This window comes from Procambarus clarkii, chromosome 76 (genome assembly GCF_040958095.1).
Source record: "Procambarus clarkii isolate CNS0578487 chromosome 76, FALCON_Pclarkii_2.0, whole genome shotgun sequence".
Lineage (NCBI taxonomy): Eukaryota > Metazoa > Arthropoda > Malacostraca > Decapoda > Cambaridae > Procambarus > Procambarus clarkii.
In genome coordinates this window covers 25,532,359-25,559,494 of record NC_091225.1, presented here as the reverse complement: position 1 = coordinate 25,559,494, position 27,136 = coordinate 25,532,359, and the positions used below count along the sequence as shown (strand labels likewise).

The 27,136-nt window shown below is 45.5% G+C and overlaps 1 protein-coding gene across 1 annotated transcript; it reads left to right on the top strand.

Moving 5' to 3' along the window:
* On the top strand, nucleotides 1-26,383 carry LOC138357251 (mucin-17-like). Its single transcript, XM_069313913.1, has 10 exons — nucleotides 1-273; nucleotides 2,719-3,153; nucleotides 5,553-5,987; nucleotides 8,433-8,867; nucleotides 11,262-11,696; nucleotides 14,315-14,749; nucleotides 17,198-17,632; nucleotides 20,085-20,519; nucleotides 22,968-23,402; nucleotides 26,126-26,383. Exons 1-10 carry the CDS (start codon nucleotides 1-3, stop codon nucleotides 26,381-26,383), a joined length of 4,011 nt encoding a protein of 1,336 aa, XP_069170014.1.
* The last annotated feature ends 753 nt before the right edge of the window (nucleotides 26,384-27,136 follow it).

Here is a 27,136-nt window from a genome sequence, read left to right as displayed (position 1 = left end):
ATGAGTTTTGTCGAAGAAAACGCTGACCCAAGAATGCAAGAATTTCATGTACCACTGAGGGACCCAGTATATGGAAACGAGGAGGGCGACGGCTTCGAATTGTCAGAATACGACCAAGAATCGATCTACCCAGTAAGCCTAGAAGGTCTGCAATCCCCACGCAGATTCCTGATTCACGACCCCAAGGACACAGAAGAACCATTGTCAATCCTGGACGTGGAAGCAGGAACAATAACGAAGAAACACAGAAACGGCGAGGAAACTGTTACCAGGGTAGTAACACACATGAAGACCCTGATGTGCAACAGCGTATGGCGAGCAGCAAGAGAAGACTTGAACGAATATGTGAAAGCGACAAGACCCACACCTTCACCAAGCACGCCAACAGACCAAACTCCACGCAAAAGAACAAAGAAAAATAACCAGCCTAGCTTCAGCACCAGATTCGCCCGAAGGTAGCCGCCTTCACCCCCCCCCTCTTTAGGGGTATAGGGACCTAATTTTGCTCGTTTTGAGGTGGTGGAACCCCTGCAAGCTTCGGAGCAGACCAACGTGCAAGACAGAAGACGGAAGACTCCAGCTTCAAAGAAGAAAGAAGACTTCAGCTTCAAAGAAGAAAGAAGACTTCAACTCCTAAGAAGAAAGAAGACTCCACACATCATGAGGAAAGAAGACCTCACACCGCCGCCCCTCCCTCTGGACCCTGCCCGCCAAGCCTAAGCCGACCAGGTGTTCAAGTAGCCTCATATTCAGCCGCGCAGCTGGGTCTAGCCCTGGCTCTATCTCTACAACTACCGACGCTTCCTCTCACCCAAGCTATTCTTTACTTATACCCACTTCAAAGCTCACCCGAAGGGTATCTTGTCCTATATTTAATTCGATTCGAGCCCACCCAAAACAGTGTGGGAAGTGGCCGAAGTGTTACCCGCGGCGGCATATGGGCGAAACTCTCTTTGAAAAGTGTATATTCAATTCACTGTCCTGACATTATTTGTCGATGTATGTATTTCATTTTTGTACCAATGTGCTCGCAATAGTATGTTCTATAAGAACGTAGGTATTAATGGTCACATAAGGATGCGTTCGACCGGCAACATTTATAAAAACTACGTCGATTATACTCGTCGTGTCAATAATACAATTGTTTTACCACGATGATTCACTGCCACGCCGTTTTCTTTATTAAGCTGTTCGGCTATTAGAGAAAACGAATATTTCATGGCAAACATTTGTAAACTATTCCCAAGTTGATCGGATAATAATTTTTTTTTTTTTTTTGAGATATATACAAGAGTTGTTACATTCATGTACAGCCACTAGTACACGTAGCGTTTCGGGCAGGTCCCTGGAATACGATCCCCTGCCGCGAAGAATCGTTTTTTCATCCAAGTACACATTTTACTGTTGCGTTAAACAGAGGCTACAGTTAAGGAATTGCGCCCAGTAAATCCTCCCCGGCCAGGATACGAACCCATGACATAGCGCTCGCGGAACGCCAGGCGAGTGTCTTACCACTACACCACGGAGACTGTAAATGGATTTTATACAAATATTTTTGCTCGTGACTCCCGAGAGGGGCACGCGTGCGGTGTGATTAATAATATTGGTGACAACGACGGTCTGCAGGAATGCGCCAAAGTGTTTAAAAACTGCAGGGGGGTTTGGGCAAAATATGACCCATCGTCGTTTTCAGTAATTGGCATATTTTCGGTATGAAAAGTCGTAATTTGAAACTGAAAATAGGTGCAGAGAGTCAGAATTCGGCTCAAAAATCACGCTCAGGAGTCAAATTTCCGACATTTCAGACATTTTAAAAACTGCAGGGGGGTTTGGGCAAAATATGACCCATCGCCGTTTACAGTAATTGGCATATTTTCGGTATGAAACGTCGTAATTTGAAACTGAAAATAGGTGCAGAGAGTCAGAATTCGGCTCAAAAATCACGCTCAGGAGTCAAATTTCCGACATTTCAGACATTTTAAATAACACTTTCGCGCTCTCGGCGTTCAAAAAAAAATCATACCCCAGATGCTTTCGGCGCTTCGCGCGCCTATGCGGTAAGACCGAAAAAGTGTACACTTTTTTGACTGTCAATTATTGTCAATTATTGTCAATTATTGTAACAATTAATTGACTGTCCTGACAATAATTGAAGGCGCACGTATTTAACTTTGGTATCACTGTGTTCGCAATAAAATTGTCTATAAGAACATATCTATAAAATGCCGCCAAAGCATAAGGATTATCAACACCAAATAAAAAACTATTCAGATCACTAGCCGAGAGCGCCAAACAGCAACAAAATGTTTCCACTCTCTTAATAGTTGCGAAGCCTACAGTTGTCCTACATCGCTAATTGTGGTATCATTGGAATCGCAATAAAATTCTCTACACGGACATATGCATATAAATATAGATTCAATGTCGTAGCCCACCCATGCGAGCGGCGCACAACTAAACTACTGGACCAGCAGCTCCCGGGCCAGCCACTCAAGGTCACAGACAACACCTCTCAACCCAGCCAGCCAGCCGTCCTCACTCACGCCGCCAGCAGCCACCCCTGATAGCACTGTTGCAGCCCTGATACACTTCGCAACGGCGCTCTCAGGTGGAGATCTCAGACTACGATATGAAATACTCAAGGAACTATACAAGGAGAACAACCTACCACCGTTTGTGATACCAGAGGCCATGTTCACCTGCTCTACTACAACATAGGCCAACCCTACACCAGCAAACCCGACTACGGCAAACGACAGCACTCCGACGGCTTCTCAACCGATCTCAACATCTGCTGAACCATCAACTGTCATCGCACCTGAACCCAAAGTGACTACCAGCATAGCAGCCCCGAAATTGTTCAACCCATACACTACTGTCATGAGTTTTGTCGAAGAAAACGCTGACCCAAGAATGCAAGAATTTCATGTACCACTGAGGGACCCAGTATATGGAAACGAGGAGGGCGACGGCTTCGAATTGTCAGAATACGACCAAGAATCGATCTACCCAGTAAGCCTAGAAGGTCTGCAATCCCCACGCAGATTCCTGATTCACGACCCCAAGGACACAGAAGAACCATTGTCAATCCTGGACGTGGAAGCAGGAACAATAACGAAGAAACACAGAAACGGCGAGGAAACTGTTACCAGGGTAGTAACACACATGAAGACCCTGATGTGCAACAGCGTATGGCGAGCAGCAAGAGAAGACTTGAACGAATATGTGAAAGCGACAAGACCCACACCTTCACCAAGCACGCCAACAGACCAAACTCCACGCAAAAGAACAAAGAAAAATAACCAGCCTAGCTTCAGCACCAGATTCGCCCGAAGGTAGCCGCCTTCACCCCCCCCCCTCTTTAGGGGTATAGGGACCTAATTTTGCTCGTTTTGAGGTGGTGGAACCCCTGCAAGCTTCGGAGCAGACCAACGTGCAAGACAGAAGACGGAAGACTCCAGCTTCAAAGAAGAAAGAAGACTTCAGCTTCAAAGAAGAAAGAAGACTTCAACTCCTAAGAAGAAAGAAGACTCCACACATCATGAGGAAAGAAGACTTCACACCGCCGCCCCTCCCTCTTGACCCTGCCCGCCAAGCCTAAGCCGACCAGGTGTTCAAGTAGCCTCATATTCAGCCGCGCAGCTGGGTCTAGCCCTGGCTCTATCTCTACAACTACCGACGCTTCCTCTCACCCAAGCTATTCTTTACTTATACCCACTTCAAAGCTCACCCGAAGGGTATCTTGTCCTATATTTAATTCGATTCGAGCCCACCCAAAACAGTGTGGGAAGTGGCCGAAGTGTTACCCGCGGCGGCATATGGGCGAAACTCGCTTTGAAAAGTGTATATTCAATTCACTGTCCTGACATTATTTGTCGATGTATGTATTTCATTTTTGTACCAATGTGCTCGCAATAGTATGTTCTATAAGAACGTAGGTATTAATGGTCACATAAGGATGCGTTCGACAGGCAACATTTATAAAAACTACGTCGATTATACTCGTCGTGTCAATAATACAATTGTTTTACCACGATGATTCACTGCCACGCCGTTTTCTTTATTAAGCTGTTCGGCTATTAGAGAAAACGAAAATTTCATGGCAAACATTTGTAAACTATTCCCAAGTTGATCGGATAATAATTTTTTTTTTTTTTTTGAGATATATACAAGAGTTGTTACATTCATGTACAGCCACTAGTACACGTAGCGTTTCGGGCACGTCCCTGGAATACGATCCCCTGCCGCGAAGAATCGTTTTTTTCATCCAAGTACACATTTTACTGTTGCGTTAAACAGAGGCTACAGTTAAGGAATTGCGCCCAGTAAATCCTCCCCGGCCAGGATACGAACCCATGACATAGCGCTCGCGGAACGCCAGGCGAGTGTCTTACCACTACACCACGGAGACTGTAAATGGATTTTATACAAATATTTTTGCTCGTGACTCCCGAGAGGGACACGCGTGCGGTGTGATTAATAATATTGGTGACAACGACGGTCTGCAGGAATGCGCCAAAGTGTTTAAAAACTGCAGGGGGGTTTGGGCAAAATATGACCCATCGTCGTTTTCAGTAATTGGCATATTTTCGGTATGAAAAGTCGTAATTTGAAACTGAAAATAGGTGCAGAGAGTCAGAATTCGGCTCATAAATCACGCTCAGGAGTCAAATTTCCGACATTTCAGACATTTTAAAAACTGCAGGGGGGTTTGGGCAAAAATGACCCATCGCCGTTTACAGTAATTGGCATATTTTCGGTATGAAACGTCGTAATTTGAAACTGAAAATAGGTGCAGAGAGTCAGAATTCGGCTCAAAAATCACGCTCAGGAGTCAAATTTCCGACATTTCAGACATTTTAAATAACACTTTCGCGCTCTCAGCGTTCAAAAAAAAATCATACCCCAGATGCTTTCAGCGCTTCGCGCGCCTATGCGGTAAGACCGAAAAAGTGTACACTTTTTTGACTGTCCTGACAATAATTGAAGGCGCACGTATTTAACTTTGGTATCACTGTGTTCGCAATAAAATTGTCTATAAGAACATATCTATAAAATGCCGCCAAAGCATAAGGATTATCAACACCAAATAAAAAACTATTCAGATCACTAGCCGAGAGCGCCAAACAGCAACAAAATGTTTCCACTCTCTTAATAGTTGCGAAGCCTACAGTTGTCCTACATCGCTAATTGTGGTATCATTGGAATCGCAATAAAATTCTCTACACGGACATATGCATATAAATATAGATTCAATGTCGTAGCCCACCCATGCGAGCGGCGCACAACTAAACTACTGGACCAGCAGCTCCCGGGCCAGCCACTCAAGGTCACAGACAACACCTCTCAACCCAGCCAGCCAGCCGTCCTCACTCACGCCGCCAGCAGCCACCCCTGATAGCACTGTTGCAGCCCTGATACACTTCGCAACGGCGCTCTCAGGTGGAGATCTCAGACTACGATATGAAATACTCAAGGAACTATACAAGGAGAACAACCTACCACCGTTTGTGATACCAGAGGCCATGTTCACCTGCTCTACTACAACATAGGCCAACCCTACACCAGCAAACCCGACTACGGCAAACGACAGCACTCCGACGGCTTCTCAACCGATCTCAACATCTGCTGAACCATCAACTGTCATCGCACCTGAACCCAAAGTGACTACCAGCATAGCAGCCCCGAAATTGTTCAACCCATACACTACTGTCATGAGTTTTGTCGAAGAAAACGCTGACCCAAGAATGCAAGAATTTCATGTACCACTGAGGGACCCAGTATATGGAAACGAGGAGGGCGACGGCTTCGAATTGTCAGAATACGACCAAGAATCGATCTACCCAGTAAGCCTAGAAGGTCTGCAATCCCCACGCAGATTCCTGATTCACGACCCCAAGGACACAGAAGAACCATTGTCAATCCTGGACGTGGAAGCAGGAACAATAACGAAGAAACACAGAAACGGCGAGGAAACTGTTACCAGGGTAGTAACACACATGAAGACCCTGATGTGCAACAGCGTATGGCGAGCAGCAAGAGAAGACTTGAACGAATATGTGAAAGCGACAAGACCCACACCTTCACCAAGCACGCCAACAGACCAAACTCCACGCAAAAGAACAAAGAAAAATAACCAGCCTAGCTTCAGCACCAGATTCGCCCGAAGGTAGCCGCCTTCACCCCCCCCCTCTTTAGGGGTATAGGGACCTAATTTTGCTCGTTTTGAGGTGGTGGAACCCCTGCAAGCTTCGGAGCAGACCAACGTGCAAGACAGAAGACGGAAGACTCCAGCTTCAAAGAAGAAAGAAGACTTCAGCTTCAAAGAAGAAAGAAGACTTCAACTCCTAAGAAGAAAGAAGACTCCACACATCATGAGGAAAGAAGACCTCACACCGCCGCCCCTCCCTCTGGACCCTGCCCGCCAAGCCTAAGCCGACCAGGTGTTCAAGTAGCCTCATATTCAGCCGCGCAGCTGGGTCTAGCCCTGGCTCTATCTCTACAACTACCGACGCTTCCTCTCACCCAAGCTATTCTTTACTTATACCCACTTCAAAGCTCACCCGAAGGGTATCTTGTCCTATATTTAATTCGATTCGAGCCCACCCAAAACAGTGTGGGAAGTGGCCGAAGTGTTACCCGCGGCGGCATATGGGCGAAACTCTCTTTGAAAAGTGTATATTCAATTCACTGTCCTGACATTATTTGTCGATGTATGTATTTCATTTTTGTACCAATGTGCTCGCAATAGTATGTTCTATAAGAACGTAGGTATTAATGGTCACATAAGGATGCGTTCGACCGGCAACATTTATAAAAACTACGTCGATTATACTCGTCGTGTCAATAATACAATTGTTTTACCACGATGATTCACTGCCACGCCGTTTTCTTTATTAAGCTGTTCGGCTATTAGAGAAAACGAATATTTCATGGCAAACATTTGTAAACTATTCCCAAGTTGATCGGATAATAATTTTTTTTTTTTTTTTGAGATATATACAAGAGTTGTTACATTCATGTACAGCCACTAGTACACGTAGCGTTTCGGGCAGGTCCCTGGAATACGATCCCCTGCCGCGAAGAATCGTTTTTTCATCCAAGTACACATTTTACTGTTGCGTTAAACAGAGGCTACAGTTAAGGAATTGCGCCCAGTAAATCCTCCCCGGCCAGGATACGAACCCATGACATAGCGCTCGCGGAACGCCAGGCGAGTGTCTTACCACTACACCACGGAGACTGTAAATGGATTTTATACAAATATTTTTGCTCGTGACTCCCGAGAGGGGCACGCGTGCGGTGTGATTAATAATATTGGTGACAACGACGGTCTGCAGGAATGCGCCAAAGTGTTTAAAAACTGCAGGGGGGTTTGGGCAAAATATGACCCATCGTCGTTTTCAGTAATTGGCATATTTTCGGTATGAAAAGTCGTAATTTGAAACTGAAAATAGGTGCAGAGAGTCAGAATTCGGCTCAAAAATCACGCTCAGGAGTCAAATTTCCGACATTTCAGACATTTTAAAAACTGCAGGGGGGTTTGGGCAAAATATGACCCATCGCCGTTTACAGTAATTGGCATATTTTCGGTATGAAACGTCGTAATTTGAAACTGAAAATAGGTGCAGAGAGTCAGAATTCGGCTCAAAAATCACGCTCAGGAGTCAAATTTCCAACATTTCAGACATTTTAAATAACACTTTCGCGCTCTCGGCGTTCAAAAAAAAATCATACCCCAGATGCTTTCGGCGCTTCGCGCGCCTATGCGGTAAGACCGAAAAAGTGTACACTTTTTTGACTGTCAATTATTGTCAATTATTGTCAATTATTGTAACAATTAATTGACTGTCCTGACAATAATTGAAGGCGCACGTATTTAACTTTGGTATCACTGTGTTCGCAATAAAATTGTCTATAAGAACATATCTATAAAATGCCGCCAAAGCATAAGGATTATCAACACCAAATAAAAAACTATTCAGATCACTAGCCGAGAGCGCCAAACAGCAACAAAATGTTTCCACTCTCTTAATAGTTGCGAAGCCTACAGTTGTCCTACATCGCTAATTGTGGTATCATTGGAATCGCAATAAAATTCTCTACACGGACATATGCATATAAATATAGATTCAATGTCGTAGCCCACCCATGCGAGCGGCGCACAACTAAACTACTGGACCAGCAGCTCCCGGGCCAGCCACTCAAGGTCACAGACAACACCTCTCAACCCAGCCAGCCAGCCGTCCTCACTCACGCCGCCAGCAGCCACCCCTGATAGCACTGTTGCAGCCCTGATACACTTCGCAACGGCGCTCTCAGGTGGAGATCTCAGACTACGATATGAAATACTCAAGGAACTATACAAGGAGAACAACCTACCACCGTTTGTGATACCAGAGGCCATGTTCACCTGCTCTACTACAACATAGGCCAACCCTACACCAGCAAACCCGACTACGGCAAACGACAGCACTCCGACGGCTTCTCAACCGATCTCAACATCTGCTGAACCATCAACTGTCATCGCACCTGAACCCAAAGTGACTACCAGCATAGCAGCCCCGAAATTGTTCAACCCATACACTACTGTCATGAGTTTTGTCGAAGAAAACGCTGACCCAAGAATGCAAGAATTTCATGTACCACTGAGGGACCCAGTATATGGAAACGAGGAGGGCGACGGCTTCGAATTGTCAGAATACGACCAAGAATCGATCTACCCAGTAAGCCTAGAAGGTCTGCAATCCCCACGCAGATTCCTGATTCACGACCCCAAGGACACAGAAGAACCATTGTCAATCCTGGACGTGGAAGCAGGAACAATAACGAAGAAACACAGAAACGGCGAGGAAACTGTTACCAGGGTAGTAACACACATGAAGACCCTGATGTGCAACAGCGTATGGCGAGCAGCAAGAGAAGACTTGAACGAATATGTGAAAGCGACAAGACCCACACCTTCACCAAGCACGCCAACAGACCAAACTCCACGCAAAAGAACAAAGAAAAATAACCAGCCTAGCTTCAGCACCAGATTCGCCCGAAGGTAGCCGCCTTCACCCCCCCCCTCTTTAGGGGTATAGGGACCTAATTTTGCTCGTTTTGAGGTGGTGGAACCCCTGCAAGCTTCGGAGCAGACCAACGTGCAAGACAGAAGACGGAAGACTCCAGCTTCAAAGAAGAAAGAAGACTTCAGCTTCAAAGAAGAAAGAAGACTTCAACTCCTAAGAAGAAAGAAGACTCCACACATCATGAGGAAAGAAGACTTCACACCGCCGCCCCTCCCTCTTGACCCTGCCCGCCAAGCCTAAGCCGACCAGGTGTTCAAGTAGCCTCATATTCAGCCGCGCAGCTGGGTCTAGCCCTGGCTCTATCTCTACAACTACCGACGCTTCCTCTCACCCAAGCTATTCTTTACTTATACCCACTTCAAAGCTCACCCGAAGGGTATCTTGTCCTATATTTAATTCGATTCGAGCCCACCCAAAACAGTGTGGGAAGTGGCCGAAGTGTTACCCGCGGCGGCATATGGGCGAAACTCGCTTTGAAAAGTGTATATTCAATTCACTGTCCTGACATTATTTGTCGATGTATGTATTTCATTTTTGTACCAATGTGCTCGCAATAGTATGTTCTATAAGAACGTAGGTATTAATGGTCACATAAGGATGCGTTCGACAGGCAACATTTATAAAAACTACGTCGATTATACTCGTCGTGTCAATAATACAATTGTTTTACCACGATGATTCACTGCCACGCCGTTTTCTTTATTAAGCTGTTCGGCTATTAGAGAAAACGAAAATTTCATGGCAAACATTTGTAAACTATTCCCAAGTTGATCGGATAATTTTTTTTTTTTTTTGAGATATATACAAGAGTTGTTACATTCATGTACAGCCACTAGTACACGTAGCGTTTCGGGCACGTCCCTGGAATACGATCCCCTGCCGCGAAGAATCGTTTTTTTCATCCAAGTACACATTTTACTGTTGCGTTAAACAGAGGCTACAGTTAAGGAATTGCGCCCAGTAAATCCTCCCCGGCCAGGATACGAACCCATGACATAGCGCTCGCGGAACGCCAGGCGAGTGTCTTACCACTACACCACGGAGACTGTAAATGGATTTTATACAAATATTTTTGCTCGTGACTCCCGAGAGGGACACGCGTGCGGTGTGATTAATAATATTGGTGACAACGACGGTCTGCAGGAATGCGCCAAAGTGTTTAAAAACTGCAGGGGGGTTTGGGCAAAATATGACCCATCGTCGTTTTCAGTAATTGGCATATTTTCGGTATGAAAAGTCGTAATTTGAAACTGAAAATAGGTGCAGAGAGTCAGAATTCGGCTCATAAATCACGCTCAGGAGTCAAATTTCCGACATTTCAGACATTTTAAAAACTGCAGGGGGGTTTGGGCAAAAATGACCCATCGCCGTTTACAGTAATTGGCATATTTTCGGTATGAAACGTCGTAATTTGAAACTGAAAATAGGTGCAGAGAGTCAGAATTCGGCTCAAAAATCACGCTCAGGAGTCAAATTTCCGACATTTCAGACATTTTAAATAACACTTTCGCGCTCTCGGCGTTCAAAAAAAAATCATACCCCAGATGCTTTCAGCGCTTCGCGCGCCTATGCGGTAAGACCGAAAAAGTGTACACTTTTTTGACTGTCCTGACAATAATTGAAGGCGCACGTATTTAACTTTGGTATCACTGTGTTCGCAATAAAATTGTCTATAAGAACATATCTATAAAATGCCGCCAAAGCATAAGGATTATCAACACCAAATAAAAAACTATTCAGATCACTAGCCGAGAGCGCCAAACAGCAACAAAATGTTTCCACTCTCTTAATAGTTGCGAAGCCTACAGTTGTCCTACATCGCTAATTGTGGTATCATTGGAATCGCAATAAAATTCTCTACACGGACATATGCATATAAATATAGATTCAATGTCGTAGCCCACCCATGCGAGCGGCGCACAACTAAACTACTGGACCAGCAGCTCCCGGGCCAGCCACTCAAGGTCACAGACAACACCTCTCAACCCAGCCAGCCAGCCGTCCTCACTCACGCCGCCAGCAGCCACCCCTGATAGCACTGTTGCAGCCCTGATACACTTCGCAACGGCGCTCTCAGGTGGAGATCTCAGACTACGATATGAAATACTCAAGGAACTATACAAGGAGAACAACCTACCACCGTTTGTGATACCAGAGGCCATGTTCACCTGCTCTACTACAACATAGGCCAACCCTACACCAGCAAACCCGACTACGGCAAACGACAGCACTCCGACGGCTTCTCAACCGATCTCAACATCTGCTGAACCATCAACTGTCATCGCACCTGAACCCAAAGTGACTACCAGCATAGCAGCCCCGAAATTGTTCAACCCATACACTACTGTCATGAGTTTTGTCGAAGAAAACGCTGACCCAAGAATGCAAGAATTTCATGTACCACTGAGGGACCCAGTATATGGAAACGAGGAGGGCGACGGCTTCGAATTGTCAGAATACGACCAAGAATCGATCTACCCAGTAAGCCTAGAAGGTCTGCAATCCCCACGCAGATTCCTGATTCACGACCCCAAGGACACAGAAGAACCATTGTCAATCCTGGACGTGGAAGCAGGAACAATAACGAAGAAACACAGAAACGGCGAGGAAACTGTTACCAGGGTAGTAACACACATGAAGACCCTGATGTGCAACAGCGTATGGCGAGCAGCAAGAGAAGACTTGAACGAATATGTGAAAGCGACAAGACCCACACCTTCACCAAGCACGCCAACAGACCAAACTCCACGCAAAAGAACAAAGAAAAATAACCAGCCTAGCTTCAGCACCAGAATCGCCCGAAGGTAGCCGCCTTCACCCCCCCCCTCTTTAGGGGTATAGGGACCTAATTTTGCTCGTTTTGAGGTGGTGGAACCCCTGCAAGCTTCGGAGCAGACCAACGTGCAAGACAGAAGACGGAAGACTCCAGCTTCAAAGAAGAAAGAAGACTTCAGCTTCAAAGAAGAAAGAAGACTTCAACTCCTAAGAAGAAAGAAGACTCCACACATCATGAGGAAAGAAGACCTCACACCGCCGCCCCTCCCTCTGGACCCTGCCCGCCAAGCCTAAGCCGACCAGGTGTTCAAGTAGCCTCATATTCAGCCGCGCAGCTGGGTCTAGCCCTGGCTCTATCTCTACAACTACCGACGCTTCCTCTCACCCAAGCTATTCTTTACTTATACCCACTTCAAAGCTCACCCGAAGGGTATCTTGTCCTATATTTAATTCGATTCGAGCCCACCCAAAACAGTGTGGGAAGTGGCCGAAGTGTTACCCGCGGCGGCATATGGGCGAAACTCGCTTTGAAAAGTGTATATTCAATTCACTGTCCTGACATTATTTGTCGATGTATGTATTTCATTTTTGTACCAATGTGCTCGCAATAGTATGTTCTATAAGAACGTAGGTATTAATGGTCACATAAGGATGCGTTCGACCGGCAACATTTATAAAAACTACGTCGATTATACTCGTCGTGTCAATAATACAATTGTTTTACCACGATGATTCACTGCCACGCCGTTTTCTTTATTAAGCTGTTCGGCTATTAGAGAAAACGAAAATTTCATGGCAAACATTTGTAAACTATTCCCAAGTTGATCGGATAATATATTTTTTTTTTTTTTTGAGATATATACAAGAGTTGTTACATTCATGTACAGCCACTAGTACACGTAGCGTTTCGGGCAGGTCCCTGGAATACGATCCCCTGCCGCGAAGAATCGTTTTTTCATCCAAGTACACATTTTACTGTTGCGTTAAACAGAGGCTACAGTTAAGGAATTGCGCCCAGTAAATCCTCCCCGGCCAGGATACGAACCCATGACATAGCGCTCGCGGAACGCCAGGCGAGTGTCTTACCACTACACCACGGAGACTGTAAATGGATTTTATACAAATATTTTTGCTCGTGACTCCCGAGAGGGGCACGCGTGCGGTGTGATTAATAATATTGGTGACAACGACGGTCTGCAGGAATGCGCCAAAGTGTTTAAAAACTGCAGGGGGGTTTGGGCAAAATATGACCCATCGTCGTTTTCAGTAATTGGCATATTTTCGGTATGAAAAGTCGTAATTTGAAACTGAAAATAGGTGCAGAGAGTCAGAATTCGGCTCAAAAATCACGCTCAGGAGTCAAATTTCCGACATTTCAGACATTTTAAAAACTGCAGGGGGGTTTGGGCAAAATATGACCCATCGTCGTTTTCAGTAATTGGCATATTTTCGGTATGAAAAGTCGTAATTTGAAACTGAAAATAGGTGCAGAGAGTCAGAATTCGGCTCAAAAATCACGCTCAGGAGTCAAATTTCCGACATTTCAGACATTTTAAAAACTGCAGGGGGGTTTGGGCAAAATATGACCCATCGCCGTTTACAGTAATTGGCATATTTTCGGTATGAAACGTCGTAATTTGAAACTGAAAATAGGTGCAGAGAGTCAGAATTCGGCTCAAAAATCACGCTCAGGAGTCAAATTTCCGACATTTCAGACATTTTAAATAACACTTTCGCGCTCTCGGCGTTGAAAAAAAAATCATACCCCAGATGCTTTCGGCGCTTAGCGCGCCTATGCGGTAAGACCGAAAAAGTGTACACTTTTTTGACTGTCAATTATTGTCAATTATTGTCAATTATTGTAACAATTAATTGACTGTCCTGACAATAATTGAAGGCGCACGTATTTAACTTTGGTATCACTGTGTTCGCAATAAAATTGTCTATAAGAACATATCTATAAAATGCCGCCAAATTATTGGCGGCATTTATCAACACCAAATAAAAAAGGTGTTCAGATCACAAGCCGAGAGTGCCAAACAGCAACAAAATGTTTCCACTCTCTTAATAGTTGCGAAGCCTACAGTTGTCCTACATCGCTAATTGTGGTATCATTGGAATCGCAATAAAATTCTCTACACGGACATATGCATATAAATATAGATTCAATGTCGTAGCCCACCCATGCGAGCGGCGCACAACTAAACTACTGGACCAGCAGCTCCCGGGCCAGCCACTCAAGGTCACAGACAACACCTCTCAACCCAGCCAGCCAGCCGTCCTCACTCACGCCGCCAGCAGCCACCCCTGATAGCACTGTTGCAGCCCTGATACACTTCGCAACGGCGCTCTCAGGTGGAGATCTCAGACTACGATATGAAATACTCAAGGAACTATACAAGGAGAACAACCTACCACCGTTTGTGATACCAGAGGCCATGTTCACCTGCTCTACTACAACATAGGCCAACCCTACACCAGCAAACCCGACTACGGCAAACGACAGCACTCCGACGGCTTCTCAACCGATCTCAACATCTGCTGAACCATCAACTGTCATCGCACCTGAACCCAAAGTGACTACCAGCATAGCAGCCCCGAAATTGTTCAACCCATACACTACTGTCATGAGTTTTGTCGAAGAAAACGCTGACCCAAGAATGCAAGAATTTCATGTACCACTGAGGGACCCAGTATATGGAAACGAGGAGGGCGACGGCTTCGAATTGTCAGAATACGACCAAGAATCGATCTACCCAGTAAGCCTAGAAGGTCTGCAATCCTCACGCAGATTCCTGATTCACGACCCCAAGGACACAGAAGAACCATTGTCAATCCTGGACGTGGAAGCAGGAACAATAACGAAGAAACACAGAAACGGCGAGGAAACTGTTACCAGGGTAGTAACACACATGAAAACCCTGATGTGCAACAGCGTATGGCGAGCAGCAAGAGAAGACTTGAACGAATATGTGAAAGCGACAAGACCCACACCTTCACCAAGCACGCCAACAGACCAAACTCCACGCAAAAGAACAAAGAAAAATAACCAGCCTAGCTTCAGCACCAGATTCGCCCGAAGGTAGCCGCCTTCACCCCCCCCCCCCTCTTTAGGGGTATAGGGACCTAATTTTGCTCGTTTTGAGGTGGTGGAACCCCTGCAAGCTTCGGAGCAGACCAACGTGCAAGACAGAAGACGGAAGACTCCAGCTTCAAAGAAGAAAGAAGACTTCAGCTTCAATGAAGAAAGAAGACTTCAACTCCTAAGAAGAAAGAAGACTCCACACATCATGAGGAAAGAAGACCTCACACCGCCGCCCCTCCCTCTGGATCCTGCCCGCCAAGCCTAAGCCGACCAGGTGTTCAAGTAGCCTCATATTCAGCCGCGCAGCTGGGTCTAGCCCTGGCTCTATCTCTACAACTACCGACGCTTCCTCTCACCCAAGCAATTCTTTACTTATACACACTTCAAAGCTCACCCGAAGGGTATCTTGTCCTATATTTAATTCGATTCGAGCCCACCCAAAACAGTGTGGGAAGTGGCCGAAGTGTTACCGCGGCGGCATATGGGCGAAACTCGCTTTGAAAAGTGTATATTCAATTCACTGTCCTGACATTATTTGTCGATGTATGTATTCCATTTTTGTACCAATGTGCTCGCAATAGTATGTTCTATAAGAACGTAGGTATTAATGGTCACATAAGGATGCGTTCGACCGGCAACATTTATAAAAACTACGTCGATTATACTCGTCGTGTCAATAATACAATTGTTTTACCACGATGATTCACTGCCACGCCGTTTTCTTTATTAAGCTGTTCGGCTATTAGAGAAAACGAAAATTTCATGGCAAACATTTGTAAACTATTCCCAAGTTGATCGGATAATAATTTTTTTTTTTTTTTTGAGATATATACAAGAGTTGTTACATTCATGTACAGCCACTAGTACACGTAGCGTTTCGGGCAGGTCCCTGGAATACGATCCCCTGCCGCGAAGAATCGTTTTTTCATCCAAGTACACATTTTACTGTTGCGTTAAACAGAGGCTACAGTTAAGGAATTGCGCCCAGTAAATCCTCCCCGGCCAGGATACGAACCCATGACATAGCGCTCGCGGAACGCCAGGCGAGTGTCTTACCACTACACCACGGAGACTGTAAATGGATTTTATACAAATATTTTTGCTCGTGACTCCCGAGAGGGGCACGCGTGCGGTGTGATTAATAATATTGGTGACAACGACGGTCTGCAGGAATGCGCCAAAGTGTTTAAAAACTGCAGGGGGGTTTGGGCAAAATATGACCCATCGTCGTTTTCAGTAATTGGCATATTTTCGGTATGAAAAGTCGTAATTTGAAACTGAAAATAGGTGCAGAGAGTCAGAATTCGGCTCAAAAATCACGCTCAGGAGTCAAATTTCCGACATTTCAGACATTTTAAAAACTGCAGGGGGGTTTGGGCAAAATATGACCCATCGCCGTTTACAGTAATTGGCATATTTTCGGTATGAAACGTCGTAATTTGAAACTGAAAATAGGTGCAGAGAGTCAGAATTCGGCTCAAAAATCACGCTCAGGAGTCAAATTTCCGACATTTCAGACATTTTAAATAACACTTTCGCGCTCTCGGCGTTCAAAAAAAAAATCATACCCCAGATGCTTTCGGCGCTTCGCGCGCCTATGCGGTAAGACCGAAAAAGTGTACACTTTTTTGACTGTCAATTATTGTCAATTATTGTCAATTATTGTAACAATTAATTGACTGTCCTGACAATAATTGAAGGCGCACGTATTTAACTTTGGTATCACTGTGTTCGCAATAAAATTGTCTATAAGAACATATCTATAAAATGCCGCCAAAGCATAAGGATTATCAACACCAAATAAAAAACTATTCAGATCACAAGCCGAGAGTGCCAAACAGCAACAAAATGTTTCCACTCTCTTAATAGTTGCGAAGCCTACAGTTGTCCTACATCGCTAATTGTGGTATCATTGGAATCGCAATAAAATTCTCTACACGGACATATGCATATAAATATAGATTCAATGTCGTAGCCCACCCATGCGAGCGGCGCACAACTAAACTACTGGACCAGCAGCTCCCGGGCCAGCCACTCAAGGTCACAGACAACACCTCTCAACCCAGCCAGCCAGCCGTCCTCACTCACGCCGCCAGCAGCCACCCCTGATAGCACTGTTGCAGCCCTGATACACTTCGCAACGGCGCTCTCAGGTGGAGATCTCAGACTACGATATGAAATACTCAAGGAACTATACAAGGAGAACAACCTACCACCGTTTGTGATACCAGAGGCCATGTTCACCTGCTCTACTACAACATAGGCCAACCCTACACCAGCAAACCCGACTACGGCAAACGACAGCACTCCGACGGCTTCTCAACCGATCTCAACATCTGCTGAACCATCAACTGTCATCGCACCTGAACCCAAAGTGACTACCAGCATAGCAGCCCCGAAATTGTTCAACCCATACACTACTGTCATGAGTTTTGTCGAAGAAAACGCTGACCCAAGAATGCAAGAATTTCATGTACCACTGAGGGACCCAGTATATGGAAACGAGGAGGGCGACGGCTTCGAATTGTCAGAATACGACCAAGAATCGATCTACCCAGTAAGCCTAGAAGGTCTGCAATCCTCACGCAGATTCCTGATTCACGACCCCAAGGACACAGAAGAACCATTGTCAATCCTGGACGTGGAAGCAGGAACAATAACGAAGAAACACAGAAACGGCGAGGAAACTGTTACCAGGGTAGTAACACACATGAAGACCCTGATGTGCAACAGCGTATGGCGAGCAGCAAGAGAAGACTTGAACGAATATGTGAAAGCGACAAGACCCACACCTTCACCAAGCACGCCAACAGACCAAACTCCACGCAAAAGAACAAAGAAAAATAACCAGCCTAGCTTCAGCACCAGATTCGCCCGAAGGTAGCCGCCTTCACCCCCCCCCCTCTTTAGGGGTATAGGGACCTAATTTTGCTCGTTTTGAGGTGGTGGAACCCCTGCAAGCTTCGGAGCAGACCAACGTGCAAGACAGAAGACGGAAGACTCCAGCTTCAAAGAAGAAAGAAGACTTCAGCTTCAAAGAAGAAAGAAGACTTCAACTCCTAAGAAGAAAGAAGACTCCACACATCATGAGGAAAGAAGACCTCACACCGCCGCCCCTCCCTCTGGACCCTGCCCGCCAAGCCTAAGCCGACCAGGTGTTCAAGTAGCCTCATATTCAGCCGCGCAGCTGGGTCTAGCCCTGGCTCTATCTCTACAACTACCGACGCTTCCTCTCACCCAAGCTATTCTTTACTTATACCCACTTCAAAGCTCACCCGAAGGGTATCTTGTCCTATATTTAATTCGATTCGAGCCCACCCAAAACAGTGTGGGAAGTGGCCGAAGTGTTACCCGCGGCGGCATATGGGCGAAACTCGCTTTGAAAAGTGTATATTCAATTCACTGTCCTGACATTATTTGTCGATGTATGTATTTCATTTTTGTACCAATGTGCTCGCAATAGTATGTTCTATAAGAACGTAGGTATTAATGGTCACATAAGGATGCGTTCGACCGGCAACATTTATAAAAACTACGTCGATTATACTCGTCGTGTCAATAATACAATTGTTTTACCACGATGATTCACTGCCACGCCGTTTTCTTTATTAAGCTGTTCGGCTATTAGAGAAAACGAAAATTTCATGGCAAACATTTGTAAACTATTCCCAAGTTGATCGGATAATAATTTTTTTTTTTTTTTTGAGATATATACAAGAGTTGTTACATTCATGTACAGCCACTAGTACACGTAGCGTTTCGGGCAGGTCCCTGGAATACGATCCCCTGCCGCGAAGAATCGTTTTTTCATCCAAGTACACATTTTACTGTTGCGTTAAACAGAGGCTACAGTTAAGGAATTGCGCCCAGTAAATCCTCCCCGGCCAGGATACGAACCCATGACATAGCGCTCGCGGAACGCCAGGCGAGTGTCTTACCACTACACCACGGAGACTGTAAATGGATTTTATACAAATATTTTTGCTCGTGACTCCCGAGAGGGGCACGCGTGCGGTGTGATTAATAATATTGGTGACAACGACGGTCTGCAGGAATGCGCCAAAGTGTTTAAAAACTGCAGGGGGGTTTGGGCAAAATATGACCCATCGTCGTTTTCAGTAATTGGCATATTTTCGGTATGAAAAGTCGTAATTTGAAACTGAAAATAGGTGCAGAGAGTCAGAATTCGGCTCAAAAATCACGCTCAGGAGTCAAATTTCCGACATTTCAGACATTTTAAAAACTGCAGGGGGGTTTGGGCAAAATATGACCCATCGCCGTTTACAGTAATTGGCATATTTTCGGTATGAAACGTCGTAATTTGAAACTGAAAATAGGTGCAGAGAGTCAGAATTCGGCTCAAAAATCACGCTCAGGAGTCAAATTTCCGACATTTCAGACATTTTAAATAACACTTTCGCGCTCTCGGCGTTCAAAAAAAAAATCATACCCCAGATGCTTTCGGCGCTTCGCGCGCCTATGCGGTAAGACCGAAAAAGTGTACACTTTTTTGACTGTCAATTATTGTCAATTATTGTCAATTATTGTAACAATTAATTGACTGTCCTGACAATAATTGAAGGCGCACGTATTTAACTTTGGTATCACTGTGTTCGCAATAAAATTGTCTATAAGAACATATCTATAAAATGCCGCCAAATTATTGGCGGCATTTATCAACACCAAATAAAAAAGGTGTTCAGATCACAAGCCGAGAGTGCCAAACAGCAACAAAATGTTTCCACTCTCTTAATAGTTGCGAAGCCTACAGTTGTCCTACATCGCTAATTGTGGTATCATTGGAATCGCAATAAAATTCTCTACACGGACATATGCATATAAATATAGATTCAATGTCGTAGCCCACCCATGCGAGCGGCGCACAACTAAACTACTGGACCAGCAGCTCCCGGGCCAGCCACTCAAGGTCACAGACAACACCTCTCAACCCAGCCAGCCAGCCGTCCTCACTCACGCCGCCAGCAGCCACCCCTGATAGCACTGTTGCAGCCCTGATACACTTCGCAACGGCGCTCTCAGGTGGAGATCTCAGACTACGATATGAAATACTCAAGGAACTATACAAGGAGAACAACCTACCACCGTTTGTGATACCAGAGGCCATGTTCACCTGCTCTACTACAACATAGGCCAACCCTACACCAGCAAACCCGACTACGGCAAACGACAGCACTCCGACGGCTTCTCAACCGATCTCAACATCTGCTGAACCATCAACTGTCATCGCACCTGAACCCAAAGTGACTACCAGCATAGCAGCCCCGAAATTGTTCAACCCATACACTACTGTCATGAGTTTTGTCGAAGAAAACGCTGACCCAAGAATGCAAGAATTTCATGTACCACTGAGGGACCCAGTATATGGAAACGAGGAGGGCGACGGCTTCGAATTGTCAGAATACGACCAAGAATCGATCTACCCAGTAAGCCTAGAAGGTCTGCAATCCTCACGCAGATTCCTGATTCACGACCCCAAGGACACAGAAGAACCATTGTCAATCCTGGACGTGGAAGCAGGAACAATAACGAAGAAACACAGAAACGGCGAGGAAACTGTTACCAGGGTAGTAACACACATGAAAACCCTGATGTGCAACAGCGTATGGCGAGCAGCAAGAGAAGACTTGAACGAATATGTGAAAGCGACAAGACCCACACCTTCACCAAGCACGCCAACAGACCAAACTCCACGCAAAAGAACAAAGAAAAATAACCAGCCTAGCTTCAGCACCAGATTCGCCCGAAGGTAGCCGCCTTCACCCCCCCCCCCCTCTTTAGGGGTATAGGGACCTAATTTTGCTCGTTTTGAGGTGGTGGAACCCCTGCAAGCTTCGGAGCAGACCAACGTGCAAGACAGAAGACGGAAGACTCCAGCTTCAAAGAAGAAAGAAGACTTCAGCTTCAATGAAGAAAGAAGACTTCAACTCCTAAGAAGAAAGAAGACTCCACACATCATGAGGAAAGAAGACCTCACACCGCCGCCCCTCCCTCTGGATCCTGCCCGCCAAGCCTAAGCCGACCAGGTGTTCAAGTAGCCTCATATTCAGCCGCGCAGCTGGGTCTAGCCCTGGCTCTATCTCTACAACTACCGACGCTTCCTCTCACCCAAGCTATTCTTTACTTATACACACTTCAAAGCTCACCCGAAGGGTATCTTGTCCTATATTTAATTCGATTCGAGCCCACCCAAAACAGTGTGGGAAGTGGCCGAAGTGTTACCGCGGCGGCATATGGGCGAAACTCGCTTTGAAAAGTGTATATTCAATTCACTGTCCTGACATTATTTGTCGATGTATGTATTCCATTTTTGTACCAATGTGCTCGCAATAGTATGTTCTATAAGAACGTAGGTATTAATGGTCACATAAGGATGCGTTCGACCGGCAACATTTATAAAAACTACGTCGATTATACTCGTCGTGTCAATAATACAATTGTTTTACCACGATGATTCACTGCCACGCCGTTTTCTTTATTAAGCTGTTCGGCTATTAGAGAAAACGAAAATTTCATGGCAAACATTTGTAAACTATTCCCAAGTTGATCGGATAATAATTTTTTTTTTTTTTTTGAGATATATACAAGAGTTGTTACATTCATGTACAGCCACTAGTACACGTAGCGTTTCGGGCAGGTCCCTGGAATACGATCCCCTGCCGCGAAGAATCGTTTTTTCATCCAAGTACACATTTTACTGTTGCGTTAAACAGAGGCTACAGTTAAGGAATTGCGCCCAGTAAATCCTCCCCGGCCAGGATACGAACCCATGACATAGCGCTCGCGGAACGCCAGGCGAGTGTCTTACCACTACACCACGGAGACTGTAAATGGATTTTATACAAATATTTTTGCTCGTGACTCCCGAGAGGGGCACGCGTGCGGTGTGATTAATAATATTGGTGACAACGACGGTCTGCAGGAATGCGCCAAAGTGTTTAAAAACTGCAGGGGGGTTTGGGCAAAATATGACCCATCGTCGTTTTCAGTAATTGGCATATTTTCGGTATGAAAAGTCGTAATTTGAAACTGAAAATAGGTGCAGAGAGTCAGAATTCGGCTCAAAAATCACGCTCAGGAGTCAAATTTCCGACATTTCAGACATTTTAAAAACTGCAGGGGGGTTTGGGCAAAATATGACCCATCGCCGTTTACAGTAATTGGCATATTTTCGGTATGAAACGTCGTAATTTGAAACTGAAAATAGGTGCAGAGAGTCAGAATTCGGCTCAAAAATCACGCTCAGGAGTCAAATTTCCGACATTTCAGACATTTTAAATAACACTTTCGCGCTCTCGGCGTTCAAAAAAAAAATCATACCCCAGATGCTTTCGGCGCTTCGCGCGCCTATGCGGTAAGACCGAAAAAGTGTACACTTTTTTGACTGTCAATTATTGTCAATTATTGTCAATTATTGTAACAATTAATTGACTGTCCTGACAATAATTGAAGGCGCACGTATTTAACTTTGGTATCACTGTGTTCGCAATAAAATTGTCTATTAGAACATATCTATAAAATGCCGCCAAAGCATAAGGATTATCAACACCAAATAAAAAACTATTCAGATCACAAGCCGAGAGTGCCAAACAGCAACAAAATGTTTCCACTCTCTTAATAGTTGCGAAGCCTACAGTTGTCCTACATCGCTAATTGTGGTATCATTGGAATCGCAATAAAATTCTCTACACGGACATATGCATATAAATATAGATTCAATGTCGTAGCCCACCCATGCGAGCGGCGCACAACTAAACTACTGGACCAGCAGCTCCCGGGCCAGCCACTCAAGGTCACAGACAACACCTCTCAACCCAGCCAGCCAGCCGTCCTCACTCACGCCGCCAGCAGCCACCCCTGATAGCACTGTTGCAGCCCTGATACACTTCGCAACGGCGCTCTCAGGTGGAGATCTCAGACTACGATATGAAATACTCAAGGAACTATACAAGGAGAACAACCTACCACCGTTTGTGATACCAGAGGCCATGTTCACCTGCTCTACTACAACATAGGCCAACCCTACACCAGCAAACCCGACTACGGCAAACGACAGCACTCCGACGGCTTCTCAACCGATCTCAACATCTGCTGAACCATCAACTGTCATCGCACCTGAACCCAAAGTGACTACCAGCATAGCAGCCCCGAAATTGTTCAACCCATACACTACTGTCATGAGTTTTGTCGAAGAAAACGCTGACCCAAGAATGCAAGAATTTCATGTACCACTGAGGGACCCAGTATATGGAAACGAGGAGGGCGACGGCTTCGAATTGTCAGAATACGACCAAGAATCGATCTACCCAGTAAGCCTAGAAGGTCTGCAATCCTCACGCAGATTCCTGATTCACGACCCCAAGGACACAGAAGAACCATTGTCAATCCTGGACGTGGAAGCAGGAACAATAACGAAGAAACACAGAAACGGCGAGGAAACTGTTACCAGGGTAGTAACACACATGAAAAGCCTGATGTGCAACAGCGTATGGCGAGCAGCAAGAGAAGACTTGAACGAATATGTGAAAGCGACAAGACCCACACCTTCACCAAGCACGCCAACAGACCAAACTCCACGCAAAAGAACAAAGAAAAATAACCAGCCTAGCTTCAGCACCAGATTCGCCCGAAGGTAGCCGCCTTCACCCCCCCCCCTCTTTAGGGGTATAGGGACCTAATTTTGCTCGTTTTGAGGTGGTGGAACCCCTGCAAGCTTCGGAGCAGACCAACGTGCAAGACAGAAGACGGAAGACTCCAGCTTCAAAGAAGAAAGAAGACTTCAGCTTCAATGAAGAAAGAAGACTTCAACTCCTAAGAAGAAAGAAGACTCCACACATCATGAGGAAAGAAGACCTCACACCGCCGCCCCTCCCTCTGGATCCTGCCCGCCAAGCCTAAGCCGACCAGGTGTTCAAGTAGCCTCATATTCAGCCGCGCAGCTGGGTCTAGCCCTGGCTCTATCTCTACAACTACCGACGCTTCCTCTCACCCAAGCTATTCTTTACTTATACACACTTCAAAGCTCACCCGAAGGGTATCTTGTCCTATATTTAATTCGATTCGAGCCCACCCAAAACAGTGTGGGAAGTGGCCGAAGTGTTACCGCGGTGGCATATGGGCGAAACTCGCTTTGAAAAGTGTATATTCAATTCACTGTCCTGACATTATTTGTCGATGTATGTATTCCATTTTTGTACCAATGTGCTCGCAATAGTATGTTCTATAAGAACGTAGGTATTAATGGTCACATAAGGATGCGTTCGACCGGCAACATTTATAAAAACTACGTCGATTATACTCGTCGTGTCAATAATACAATTGTTTTACCACGATGATTGACTGCCACGCCGTTTTCTTTATTAAGCTGTTCGGCTATTAGAGAAAACGAAAATTTCATGGCAAACATTTGTAAACTATTCCCAAGTTGATCGGATAATAATTTTTTTTTTTTTTGAGATATATACAAGAGTTGTTACATTCATGTACAGCCACTAGTACACGTAGCGTTTCGGGCACGTCCCTGGAATACGATCCCCTGCCACGAAGAATCGTTTTTTTCATCCAAGTACACATTTTACTGTTGCGTTAAACAGAGGCTACAGTTAAGGAATTGCGCCCAGTAAATCCTCCCCGGCCAGGATACGAACCCATGACATAGCGCTCGCGGAACGCCAGGCGAGTGTCTTACCACTACACCACGGAGACTGTAAATGGATTTTATACAAATATTTTTGCTCGTGACTCCCGAGAGGGGCACGCGTGCGGTGTGATTAATAATATTGGTGACAACGACGGTCTGCAGGAATGCGCCAAAGTGTTTAAAAACTGCAGGGGGGTTTGGGCAAAATATGACCCATCGTCGTTTTCAGTAATTGGCATATTTTCGGTATGAAAAGTCGTAATTTGAAACTGAAAATAGGTGCAGAGAGTCAGAATTCGGCTCAAAAATCACGCTCAGGAGTCAAATTTCCGACATTTCAGACATTTTAAAAACAGCAGGGGGGTTTGGGCAAAATATGACCCATCGCCGTTTACAGTAATTGGCATATTTTCGGTATGAAACGTCGTAATTTGAAACTGAAAATAGGTGCAGAGAGTCAGAATTCGGCTCAAAAATCACGCTCAGGAGTCAAATTTCCGACATTTCAGACATTTTAAATAACACTTTCGCGCTCTCGGCGTTCAAAAAAAAATCATACCCCAGATGCTTTTGGCGCTTCGCGCGCCTATGCGGTAAGACCGAAAAAGTGTACACTTTTTTGACTGTCCTGACAATAATTGAAGGCGCACGTATTTAACTTTGGTATCACTGTGTTCGCAATAAAATTGTCTATAAGAACATATCTATAAAATGCCGCCAAAGCATAAGGATTATCAACACCAAATAAAAAACTATTCAGATCACTAGCCGAGAGCGCCAAACAGCAACAAAATGTTTCCACTCTCTTAATAGTTGCGAAGCCTACAGTTGTCCTACATCGCTAATTGTGGTATCATTGGAATCGCAATAAAATTCTCTACACGGACATATGCATATAAATATAGATTCAATGTCGTAGCCCACCCATGCGAGCGGCGCACAACTAAACTACTGGACCAGCAGCTCCCGGGCTAGCCACTCAAGGTCACAGACAACACCTCTCAACCCAGCCAGCCAGCCGTCCTCACTCACGCCGCCAGCAGCCACCCCTGATAGCACTGTTGCAGCCCTGATACACTTCGCAACGGCGCTCTCAGGTGGAGATCTCAGACTACGATATGAAATACTCAAGGAACTATACAAGGAGAACAACCTACCACCGTTTGTGATACCAGAGGCCATGTTCACCTGCTCTACTACAACATAGGCCAACCCTACACCAGCAAACCCGACTACGGCAAACGACAGCACTCCGACGGCTTCTCAACCGATCTCAACATCTGCTGAACCATCAACTGTCATCGCACCTGAACCCAAAGTGACTACCAGCATAGCAGCCCCGAAATTGTTCAACCCATACACTACTGTCATGAGTTTTGTCGAAGAAAACGCTGACCCAAGAATGCAAGAATTTCATGTACCACTGAGGGACCCAGTATATGGAAACGAGGAGGGCGACGGCTTCGAATTGTCAGAATACGACCAAGAATCGATCTACCCAGTAAGCCTAGAAGGTCTGCAATCCCCACGCAGATTCCTGATTCACGACCCCAAGGACACAGAAGAACCATTGTCAATCCTGGACGTGGAAGCAGGAACAATAACGAAGAAACACAGAAACGGCGAGGAAACTGTTACCAGGGTAGTAACACACATGATGACCCTGAAGTGCAACAGCGTATGGCGAGCAGCAAGAGAAGACTTGAACGAATATGTGAAAGCGACAAGACCCACACCTTCACCAAGCACGCCAACAGACCAAACTCCACGCAAAAGAACAAAGAAAAATAACCAGCCTAGCTTCAGCACCAGATTCGCCCGAAGGTAGCCGCCTTCACCCCCCCCCCCTCTTTAGGGGTATAGGGACCTAATTTTGCTCGTTTTGAGGTGGTGGAACCCCTGCAAGCTTCGGAGCAGACCAACGTGCAAGACAGAAGACGGAAGACTCCAGCTTCAAAGAAGAAAGAAGACTTCAGCTTCAAAGAAGAAAGAAGACGTCAACTCCTAAGAAGAAAGAAGACTCCACACATCATGATGAAAGAAGACCTCACACCGCCGCCCCTCCCTCTGGACCCTGCCCGCCAAGCCTAAGCCGACCAGGTGTTCAAGTAGCCTCTTATTCAGCCGCGCAGCTGGGTCTAGCCCTGGCTCTATCTCTACAACTACCGACGCTTCCTCTCACCCAAGCTATTCTTTACTTATACCCACTTCAAAGCTCACCCGAAGGGTATCTTGTCCTATATTTAATTCGATTCGAGCCCACCCAAAACAGTGTGGGAAGTGGCCGAAGTGTTACCCGCGGCGGCATATGGGCGAAACTCGCTTTGAAAAGTGTATTTTCAATTCACTGTCCTGACATTATTTGTCGATGTATGTATTTCATTTTTGTACCAGTGTGCTCGCAATAGTATGTTCTATAAGAACGTAGGTATTAATGGTCACATAAGGATGCGTTCGACCGGCAACATTTATAAAAACTACGTCGATTATACTCGTCGTGTCAATAATACAATTGTTTTACCACGATGATTCACTGCCACGCCG

Bases quoted from the DNA above. Each gene is read 5' to 3' on its own strand.
- LOC138357251 (XM_069313913.1), top strand. From the start codon at position 1: ATGAGTTTTGTCGAAGAAAACGCTGACCCAAGAATGCAAGAATTTCAT. The intron at 8,868-11,261 runs GTAGTAACACAC...ACTACAACATAG, and splicing joins GCGAGGAAACTGTTACCAGG to GCCAACCCTACACCAGCAAA. The intron at 20,520-22,967 runs GTAGTAACACAC...ACTACAACATAG, and splicing joins GCGAGGAAACTGTTACCAGG to GCCAACCCTACACCAGCAAA.